At 32.7% G+C, this 11,816-nt stretch overlaps 1 protein-coding gene across 2 annotated transcripts; it reads right to left on the bottom strand.

Annotated features, from left to right (window-relative positions):
* Positions 1-2,038: 2,038 nt before the first annotated feature.
* LOC125186555 (protein DETOXIFICATION 35-like) lies at positions 2,039-4,528 on the bottom strand. 2 transcript variants are annotated; one of them, XM_048082934.2, is made up of 7 exons: positions 4,195-4,527; positions 3,437-4,062; positions 3,301-3,357; positions 2,828-3,066; positions 2,624-2,742; positions 2,446-2,532; positions 2,039-2,343 (listed from the first exon to the last, which is right to left on the bottom strand). In XM_048082934.2, exons 1-7 carry the CDS (start codon positions 4,462-4,464, stop codon positions 2,263-2,265), a joined length of 1,479 nt encoding a protein of 492 aa, XP_047938891.1. In that variant the 5' UTR covers positions 4,465-4,527; the 3' UTR covers positions 2,039-2,262. The 2 variants fall into 2 exon arrangements, with proteins under 2 accessions (XP_047938891.1, XP_047938892.1); XM_048082935.2 differs by lacking the exon at positions 3,301-3,357 and having other exon boundaries at positions 4,195-4,528.
* Between the last annotated feature and the right edge of the window lie 7,288 nt (positions 4,529-11,816).

Raw genomic sequence — 11,816 nt, 5'->3', positions numbered from 1 at the left:
TTACAGAACAAAGCAATTGCTCGTCACCAACATATTGCAAGCCCTAGGAGTCGGAATCGTGCTCGGCACGATCTACATCAACATCGGATTAGACAAATCGGGGACCGAGAAGCGATTAGGTCTCTTTGCGTTCACACTCACCTTCCTCCTCTCCTCCACCACAGACAATCCTCCTCCGAGAAGCCTCCAGCGGCATCTACCGTCTCCCCTCCTACTGAATCGCCAACACGCTCGTCTTCATCCCCTACCTTCTTGCTATCGCAATTGTCTACTCCGCTTCTGTTTACTTCTTATGTTCATGTTTCAATTGCTCAAATTCTTCAGCTTCAATTTGGGGGAAAAAATGGTATTGCACAAAATTCCCCCAATTCAATCCAAAATGTGCAAAATTTTTGCTCAATAAATCTAGAAATTACACAACGAAAGAGACGAATTACTCACAGAGAGCAAGAGAAGAAGAGGAAGAAGAGTGTGGTGTAGTTGCGAGCTAACCGCTTGACGTTCTCTTGACACGGAGGCGCGCCTGAGAGCGAGAGGACGGGAACGAGTACGATTCGGAGGAGCTGAAGAAAGCCACAGTCCATGGCGGTGTCTCGCCAGAGAAATCGCGGTGGCGAGCTTGGAGAAAGGGTTAAAGGTGACCAGCGTCAGCAGAGTGGGAGAAGAATCGCGAGACGAGGAATGCTCCGCTGCTGAAAAAACATGAAATTACATTTCTGTCCTTTTATATTAAATTAATCTAAAAATATTTATTGTGTAACAAAATCTGGACCATTCATTTAAAAAAAATGAGTGACTGAATCTTATTTCTCAATTAGCCTAAATAATCTCAACTGATCACAATCCTATATATATATATATATATATATATGCGCGTTGAAATTGTGAATCTTTTCAAAAGAGAAATCATTGCTGCTGTAATCATTTCAGATATTTTACCGATATTATCTAAATGAGCATTTGTTGAAAAATATGTAAGTCACGTTTTCAATATACTTTTTATTTTCTTTATACTATTAGAATTTGTTTTTTCAATGAAATGTTTATTTAAAATTTTCACTTTTTTGTTTAATATTTTATCCTATTTTCTTTAACTTTTTTATCCTTAAATACTCAAAGCTAGTCATTTATTATAATATTAATCTCTAATACACAATTAGAATATATAAGTATCTCGGTTTATTGATTTTATTGGAAATTAATTGAGTGTTTTTTAACAAAAATAAAAATGACATAGTAAAAAATACTAAGAGAAAAGTTTATAGCAAATTTGCAGACAAATTATACTTATACTATCTTTTTTTAATACTCACTCTTTTGAAATACTATGTTATACTACTACTCTTATCTTTCAATTACAGCAGTAGTGATTACATCTATGTATCTAATAAAATGGTGTGAAAAAAAAAAGATCATAATAATTTTTTCTCTTTTTTTTAACACTGTTTTTATTCTGATTAGAACTTATCATCTTCAATTAAATAAATAAGTTAACATACTTGGCGATTCTATATAATATTTGAGAATATTCTTAGACCAAAAAAAGAAAATAAAAAAGAGATGCAAAAAAATTAACTTACATAGATTATTTGAAAATATAGGTGAAGACATTTTTTAAATGCTGTAAGATTCACAATTAGTCTTGTGGTCCTATAATGATATAAATATGTGAAGGAAATAACCTAATTCTCGTATAGTATAGATGAATAAAATAATAAGAGTATATTATTGAATAAACTAATACTCCCTCCGTCCCACATTTGGAGTCATTTATTGCTAATAAATGAAGTGAGATGGTAGAGTGTGTAATAAATGAAGTGAGATGGTGGAGTTGGTTGAAGGTGGGTCCCTTTTGATTTTTTATTTTTGTTTTGATTTATTTTAATGTAGATAATGACATTTTTATGTAATTTTGATGAAGAATGGGATAAAATTGTATGACCAAATATGGAAAATTCTAAAAGTGACTATTAAACTGGGACGGACTTTTATGGCAAAAAGTGACTCTTAATCTGGGACGGAGGGAGTACTTAAGAAGTAGTAATAAAAGGCAGCGCACATCTTTTCCTCTCCTGCGTTTTATTTGCTGTTGGATGCGTTTCAAGCTGCTGTGTTTGCTGTGTTTTTTTAACACAGCAGGGGATCCCTACCCATAAAATTGATACAATTATTAAAGGTCAAAAATAAATTTCAAAGCTCGTTTTCCGGCAAGGCCCCCCCAAGCTTGATCCGACTTCGCCGTTGGTTAAAGAAAATGGCATGCTATATTCCATGGTTGATGGGAATTTTTGATTTGATTTGTTGACCTCCCCATTTTCGTAAACGTTCTGTCGTTTGCTCTACCTGCAAATTCACACAATTTGATCATATGGTAATGCAAGGTTAATTAATTTAATTTAAATTCCATAGGAAAATGGATGAATTCAAGATAGGCTATAAACTAACCTCTTTATTCCAGTTAGTTCGGTAAAGAAGCAGCAATAATAGTAATGTTTGTAAACCAACTCCAGCTATCATGCCTCCCCACAGTCCCTGTCACTCACACAATTGAGATACTACATGATGTTGAATCAATTTATTTAAACTAGCTAGCTTCATGAGGCCTAGTTCATAATTGTGTTACCACGACTCCGAGATTCGCCACATAACCGAGAACATAACCAAGGGGTAGACCAAAGACATAATAACATGCCAAGTTTATGTAAGCTACTTGGGCTTGCCATCCTCCTCCTATGGCCACACCTGCATCATTTATCACTACAAAAATTATACTCCATGTTTGCATTGTATTTGTAGGTGATACATACTTAAATAAGTGTAATTGGACCTGATACGACCGGTTGAATACTGTTGAGAAGCATGGTGATCCCAAGTAGGCCAGAGAGGCGAGCGACTGCGCTCTGCATATCTTGACTATCCGTAAATATGAGAGCGATGTGGTTTCTAGTTGCAAGCACAAGTATCATGCAGACAATCCCTATCGCTAGTGACTGCAAGAGCGTCACGTACACTGCGTATCTTGCTGCTCGAGGGTGCCCCATGCCCAGCTCATTTGACACCCGAACGCTTCAAATATACAAATACATGACGACTAGAGTTGTGATCAAATGAAAATCACATTAAAATGAGAAGTGAGAACAATATCAGTTGCTGACTTTCAATATCACAAAACTCTATTGATATTCATGAATCTATGAACTGATATGTTTTGTGATGCCAATGAATCAACGAATTGATATGGTTCTCGGTTCACATTTTAATTGCGGGTTTAGTAGAATATGAATCTATAAGTCATATCACCTTATAGCAGCATTGACTCCTATGAACACCATGGATTCCCAACCATTAACATTCATGCTAAATCAGAACAAGAAATCAACCAGCCATAACCAATTAAACATAGCATAATAATGCAAGTGAAATGATGTGATATTACCATATCGAAAGCGAGCCAACAGCAGTGACTGCATCATCAAGATGGCCAGTGAGGATAATGATGCTCATCATATACCAAATCTCCAGGCACAACATAACGGCAGACGCCAACGACAGCTTCAAGAAGCCCCAAACCTCGTGAAACGCAGCCCACGAGAACCCTCTCCACCCATCCTTACACCACCCCACCACATAAACAAACTGCGCGATCGCAGTGCCCCAGCTGGTGAGATCGAAAGCCACAGCCGCAGCAGTGGTTCCCCACCCAAGAACACAGACAAATAGCCAACACAGAAGGATGTGGAAAGCCAGAGAGAATGCAGCAATCCATGCAAGTACAGAGACTTTACTCTGTGCTTGCAGGAATTTCTGAGTGGGAAAAGTGATAGCAAGGGAGCAGAGCTGAGGGAGAATCATAAGGGTGTAGACCCCGGCAGGGGCCGCGATCTCCTCCTTCTGTCCGAGTAATCTCAGAATGGGAGTGGCGAAGATGTAGAGAGGCGAGAGGAGGGCGCAAGTGCCTAAGAGAATAACGATGGATCGTTGCATATAAACCCCGAGCATCTCAACTTCCCCGCTGCCAAATGCCTGCCCGCATAGGGTCTCAAGAGCACTCCCCATGCCAAGCTAAAATATTTGATAGTATTACAGACGAAACAGTAGAATTCATCCCAACAGTTAGTCTAACAGTCTATGGGACAGGACATTGAGTCTGTAACAGAGATGATATAATAGTAATAAATATTAATACAAACTGACCAAGAAGCCGAAGGCGAAGGTGCTGACGACAGAGAGGGCGATGGAGAAAGCGGAGAGCTGAATGTCGCCGAGATGGCCAACAAAGACGGTGGTGGCGGAGGTCATTCCGAACTGACAGACTATCTGAAAAGCAATAGGGCCGCCGATTTTCCACAACTTGGCCGACTCTATGCACCAAAGCCTCCACCATGACTTCAACCCCTTCACCGCCACGTAGTCTCCGTCGTATCCGATCAGATCAACCCCGCCTTCAAGCAGAGGCGCCTCCATCCACAGTCGTTTCAATCAACTAAATTATCTGATTTAAAATTTAAATATATAGTAAGGTATGGATACACCATAGAAGTCTGTATCAAACAACACACTAAATAACAAGAGACTAAAACAAAGTTATGATTTCTCAAAATCTGTGGTAATAAACTTTATCTGGCCCACCTACACTAGCTTCTTAATTTCCAGGTAAGCCTTCCAATTATACTTTAAATTCTACAGTCATAATCATAGCATATTTTTTCATTTATCATTAAACATCCAAAAATTCTTAATATTTTTTAGTATAATTTATTTTGGGATCGAGGATTTTTCTATGAAGGAAATATAGTAATTAATTAGTTATATCTTCTTTAATTAACGCGGGTTGATTAAGTAAAATGAAAATTCGCTTAAAATAGATGATTTTCATTCTCTTAGAAAATTATGAAAATGATAACAATTGTGGAAATTTATCACTACTCAAATAGAATTACAAAAATTTGAGAAATAGACCTGAGATTAATTTAATTTGGTATCAAAATCTACAAAATTCTTATTCCTATTTGACTTATTTCGTTTTATCAAGGCAATTGTATTTCTAACTAACTAAGGAATATCGTGAAACGTATCAAGATAATTTCATAGTGGAGTATGATATAAATTTCATATAATGTCGACTTTACGTAGTGCCGAAACTTCTCCTAAATTCTCATAATGGAGTATGATATAAATTTCATATAAATATATAATGCTTCTCCTAAATTTTCAAGGCTTTTTGTACGTAACCATAGCGTCTACTACAAATTTTGGCTTCTTAGATTTCCGATCGAAATGTGCACAAAGAATACTATATGTGCATTCCGAGTGCCTCTAGGGCATACCTCGTTGTAACTCTTAACGATTTTCTATTTTAAACCCTTGTTTTCTATTGGTTGACATAGATTGAAAATTCTCAAAATCTACGTAGACTTGAAGATTCACATGATTTTCTTAGTGATATACAAACCTCGTTCAATATGTGTGAGAATCTATTCTTCGTTGAAAAGTTGGATATTGTCGACCGCATCGCAGGGAGACGACGAGTCTTGGAAGGGATATGAGGATTGAAGCCATGAATTAAAAGTCATTGTTAATTGTTTGATAGACATCCATTCTTAGAAAAAAAAATTGGAATAATGACGAATTTTGATGAAAAATAAGAAAATAATTAAAGAAGATGGATGATTCGAGGGTGTGAAGGAAGAAGTATGGTGACTATAGGAGGGGATAAGAGGGGGGAAAAAGGAAGAAAAATTGGGGGAAAAAGTCATTATATCAAAGATAAAAGACAAACATTTCGTGCATCCCGGAAATGTATAAAATAATTATTTTACTTATTTTGTACTTATGTTGATTCACCAAAGAAATATCCAACATAAATTAACAAAAAGATCATTTTGGTTTTTCTTGTAATACCAATAGACAAATTGCATTAACAAACCTTGGACATGAGTTAAATTAAAACAAGTTCATTTCTTGCTCGTTGAAATTTTAATTAATTAGTACTATTAATTATATATCTTATGTATCATTTTGGATTTTCTTGTAATACCAATAGACAAATTGCATAGAACAAAACTTGGACATGAGTTTATTCATATACTACAATAATCACAGCAGAGCATAACACCAACAAACATACTACTATGAAATTAGAGTTGTAATATACTAAGCTTGTATTTTCAAACCCGATTTAAGCAAAATCAAATTGAAAGATGAAACTAAGTACTATAGTAGCAGTTTACTATACTTAAAGTTGACAATGTTTTATGTAAAACCAAAATTGTGCATCATTTCCAATTCGACGGATTTTGATCAATTTTGTGGTTTTAAAAATTTCAACGATTATATCTTTGATGTGTCGATTCAAAACTCAAACGAAAAGCATACAAAAAATAATGTAATTAAACACAATTATAAGAAATTGAATCTGTGGAATCTCAATACACGCACTATATATGTATCATGCAATTCCACTGGAGAGCCGCAAAATAAAATGCCACTTTTTCTTTCCTTTTTTTCAGTGGCCACTGCCCTCTCTATCGAATCCCAAACATCATCATTTCCACTTTTTGCCATTGTTTCATGGAGTACATTTTTATCCATTTTTCATCTTTATGTGTATGTTCTATTTAACGCTCTAGATTGAACTTATCATTCAAATTGACGGTTTGGATTTTTAACTTTTTTAGTTATATTTATAAGTTTTTTACTATAGGATTTTTAAATATTAAACCTCGATTCTTGCAAAATGTTAACTGATAGGGACCTCATGTCACACATTAAAAAAATATATTTTCCCGACAATTGCAATTCATTATTCCCCTCAGTCTCACAATAATTATCACTCTAATTATGGACACGGATTATACAAAATGTAAAGGAGAGTTGATTGGAAAAGTTAGTGGTATGTGGAATCCACTTTTTATATTAGTTTTATAATAAAATAATTATCACTCTAATTATGGACACGGGTTTTACAAAATGTAAAGGAGAGTTGGTTGGAAACGTTACTGGAATGTGGGACCACTTTTTTATATTAGTTTTATAATAAAATGTAAATGAAGTGAGTTAGTGGAATGTGACAACTACTTACCATTTATGGTAAAAATGAAGTGTGACAATTATTTTAGGGCGGACCGAAATGGAAAAGAATGACAATTATTATGGGATGAAAGGATTACTCTTCGTATTTTTTTGAATCAATCTTTTGAATATATTTTTTAGGGTTAGATTTCTTATTTAAAAAAGTCTTTTTTATTATAAGTCATCTCGTTCTCAAAATGGAAGTTTCTATTTTTTCTTTTTCCAAAATAGAAATAGTTTATATTTTTAAGAGAAGAATACAGTACAATCATTCTTCCTTTTAGAGATCCCTACTTATTTCAAACTCCCATTCTTGTGCAGCCGTCAAGATCAAGTTAGGCATATTAAAAACCTAACATTAGCTCGATCCAATATAACGATAAACTACAGTTTAGTTAGTAATTAAGATAATTAATAGGTCGAATATTCGAGTTATGATGGAGATAATTGTAAGACCATTAATTATTTTTTAAAAGTAAACTATCCAATCCAATGTTATGGTATACATTGTATGCTGTTTACATTTATAAATTCTTATTTTCCATATATTAAATTATTTATCACATGGTTTATCTTTTATTTATTTAGTGATTAAATTAATAAATACTCTCTCCGTCTCAAGGAAGATGACCCCTTATTTTGGTGACACGAGATTTTATGCAACTTTGTTTTGTGTATTGAGTGGAGAGAGTAAAGTAAAAGAAATGGAATAAAAGATAGATAAATGTGTTTCCATTTTAAATAATGAGTCATCTTGGTTGGAATAGGGATTTCAATTCAACACGAAATCCGTGGACCGGCCCGAACAACCCGGTAATATGAGCGGGTTAGGGCTGTAATTTTATTACCCAAATACAAAACGGGCTAAACGGGTTGACCCGAATGGGTTGGTGGGTTAAAGTTAGCCCGAACGGGTTGCGGGTCGGCCCGATGGGTTGCGGGTTTTAGTTATAAAATTATTAAATTTTAGGGGTTTTTTATATTTTTGAATCCTCAATCTTCATTCTACACAATCATTAGTCTTATTCAATCTTCATTCTACACTTTTTCACTCGATCCCACAATATTAGCTTTCAAGTTCCATCTCAACTCATTATTGCACCGTCCCATCATCTGTCACTAGTGTGTTACCACCACCAAAGCCAATCAAGACAAAATTAAGAACTAACCCATCAATATCTTAATATATTTATCAATTTAATAATGATTCATGTAAGATATGATTTTTAATTTTCATAAAGAATTAGTTACGAACAATGAGAGGTGATCAATTGCTAACTAATTAGCAATCCAAAATTGAGACCAATTTTTAACCATTAGATTAGAAGATCTTGTGGTTGATATAATGTCAAGAGTAATATATTTTAAATTTAAATAATTATTAATTAAATTAAAAGGGTATTAATGTCAAATCTTATAGGAAGTAATCCTAACTAACTACTTTCTCTCTTCTCAAAATCATCTCAAATCTTTAAATTTATGTAACTCTCTCAATTTAGATTATTTTTTAGCTAAAAATATATCAAATTAAAGATAATTTAATAAGGATTCCGACGAGATCTCAATTGCATATGTTCCGACGATGTTCGGGTGATGAAATTTGATAAATTATATTTCAATTTTCGTACATGTTGATAAGCAGCTTTTATCAACAAATGCAACAAAAAATCTCAATATATTATAGGCAAAATCTCAATATTATGCATGTCCAATCTCAATAAAAATGTGTTGATATTTTCTTGTCCTTGTGTTGATATTCTAATGTCATATTGTTGATATTTGTAATACACAATGTTGATATAAAAAACACCCACGAAAATTATCATATGATAACATAATGACGATATTACCCTTTTGTTGATATTTTGTCTACTATTTATTGAGATTTGTGAGCTTTAATCTCATCCACTCATTTTAAAATCCAAGGGTGGAGATTTAGTCTTGATTTTGGATTTGGGTGCTATAAGCATTAGAATAGGACCTTACGAACAATGCCATAATAATGACATGAACACAAGCTTTAATTTATATTGTAGTTGATCGAGATGAAAGATTTATTTTCAAGTATTATTGAAGAAAACTATGAAAATTTGAAGATTTTATATGATTCTAAACTAAATAGAAATAAGTATCTAAAATTTAAAATCATTTTATAGAAGAAAAATTTGATACAAGAGATTATTTTCGAAAGCTTTTAGATCCGAATAGCCCGATGGGTTAGCCCAAAACCCGACGGGTTAGGGTTAGGGTTGAAAATTTATGACCCGAAAAAATCATAACCCGAACGACCCGCACCCAAATAGCCCGGCGACCCGAGTGGGCTGGCCCGAACCCGAATGGGTTAGCCCGATTGACATCCCTAGGTTGGAACAAACTAAAAAGGAAAGTACTCCTTCCGTCCCAATTTAAGAGTCATATTTTGCCATAAAAGTCTGTCCCAGTTTAAGAGTCACATTTAGAAGTTTTCATATTTGAACATAAAATTTTACCTCATTATTCTACAAAATTACACTCAAATGTCATTATCTACATAAAAAGTCAATCATCTCAATTTCCACCAATTCACTTCATTTATTACACACACTTCATTTATTACACACTCCACCAAATTCTTAAAATCCGTGCCATAATTAATTCTAACTCTTAAACTGGGATGGAGGAAATATTTCATTTTCAATGGACGGAGGAAGTAAAAAAAACAAGACCTTCTAAGGAATGATAGGTAAAGTTATATATGGCCTCTATAGAATCTCAAGCACAGTTGATATAGAACAAGTGGTAAACTCAACATAGATATATGTGGACAATAAAATGTGAATAGTTGTATTTTAGATCTAAAGTCATTTTTTATTTAGGACTACTGATTACACCGAAATGTGGTACAATATTGGATGGACCACGTAAAGATAAATACTTCGTGCCAGTTAAAATAAAAATACAAAATCTTGGTGATTATTTTTATTTCTAAATTTAGAGTACAAATAACATTAATCATATAGCGTTTGTCGTCGTCTACTTTGACTTGTATGTGTATTTTTTGGCAATCTAATTAATCATACCGTCTTGATAGAATGTATTTTCTGATAGAGTGAAATATTTTTTAGTATACCTACAAAATTTTTGTGTGTACATGGTGTAAATATTTTATAATAAAAGTATTAAATTTTTAAAAATAATCATTTACCATTCTCGAAAATTGGGCATATTTAAACCATCCCCAACATAAAAACACACGAGCACAAAAATACACTTCAAAAAACTAAATATTAAAACAAGGAAAGGGACCGACATAACAGTAGAAATATTATTTCAGAAACTAATTTCAAAGAATCTTTAGTAAACAACCAATATCGAATTCTTAATTTAAGTCACCCAATTTGTAACTATTAATTTTATTTATTTTGATAGCTTTCGTTGAGATTCTTTGCGTCGACGCCAACGACCAATATAATTAAATTTTATTGTGAAAGTCAAAATGGATTTCAGGAATTTAATACTCCTTACATAATGCTTTGGTGCCCATTCTAAATTTTTTATAAACATAACTAAAAGTTAAACTTATATTAACCAATAAATATTATTCTCATAAATTTCTAATCGAAACTATACTAGTCTTATTTTATAAATTTCTAATCAAAACTAACTAAATTCATTTTATATTGTCATGGGCACAACTCATATTTCCAAAACAAAGAAATTAAATACTGTTATTAAGATTTAAGAAAGTAGGATCTTTTATTAATTAACAACTTGACGACGACCTTGAATTTCTGTGTATTTAAGACAGAGTATTATTCATTTCCGGATTATAATAATATTATTATAAGGATGTGATATTTGATGAGCTACAAAATGACAATGATAATATCGTCACCTACAAATTTTAATTGGAATCTGCATATTTTAATTATATTAGTGCAACATTTATCCTCATGAGCTTATTTTTAATTTGTCATTTAATTTAGCTTTTTATATCTTTTTGGGGCCTGATTCCTCAATACCTCTCACTTCTTGCTTGCATATATTTTCCATTTTATCTACACATATAATGTCAATAATAATGATTGATATAGTTTATTCAATCGCATATTTTTTCTTTCTTATCGCACATTTTGTTTGAGAATAAGCGAAGTAATACGCTAACATTTCTACATATATCATATTTTAGTGCGCTTCACGCAAAAAGATTTATTCTTTTATTACTTCTTTCATTTGCGAAAAATATTCTATTTTTTGATACATCTACAATTTAAAATCTGATTCTTATATTTTTATTTTAGATAAATAGACTCTATATTCCACCAGAAGCAGACCCATATACAATGTGGGTGGGACTAAAACCCTTAATAAAAATTAGTTTTGAGCTTTTTTTCTTATATATAAATTTTTAAATTTTATCCAAGACTAATGCAAATTATTATGTAAAAACCCATATAAATAATCTAAAACACCCAAATAATATATTTTAAAACAAGTTTGGAAATCACGACCCTTATTGTTATTTATTCTTCATCGGCCCCTATTAATTCTACTTAATCATTAAATTCAAGTTCCATAGTATAATTAATACTAATGAACAAGTGTATAAAAGTAGAGTACATGTTTTATTAACTTTTTTTTAGGGAAATTGGTCTCTAAAATCATGAACTTTGCCCAAAATTTGGTATTTCCCATGAACTTTGAAATTGGTATATAATATCACGAACTTTTTTTTACTATATTTCTTTATAATTTCAATCAATTTC

Source organism: Salvia hispanica, chromosome 5 (assembly GCF_029641045.1).
Source record: "Salvia hispanica isolate PSC_SH4W2 chromosome 5, Shi_PSC_v1, whole genome shotgun sequence".
NCBI classification, from domain to species: Eukaryota; Viridiplantae; Streptophyta; class Magnoliopsida; order Lamiales; family Lamiaceae; genus Salvia; species Salvia hispanica.
This window is presented reverse-complemented; position numbering and strand designations above follow the sequence as displayed.

Bases quoted from the DNA above. Each gene is read 5' to 3' on its own strand.
- LOC125186555 (XM_048082934.2), bottom strand. From the start codon at position 4,464: ATGGAGGCGCCTCTGCTTGAAGGCGGGGTTGATCTGATCGGATACGAC. The intron at 3,067-3,300 runs GTGATATGACTT...GTATATTTGAAG, and splicing joins GGAGTCAATGCTGCTATAAG to CGTTCGGGTGTCAAATGAGC. The intron at 2,533-2,623 runs GTAACACAATTA...TGTGAGTGACAG, and splicing joins TGGCGAATCTCGGAGTCGTG to GGACTGTGGGGAGGCATGAT.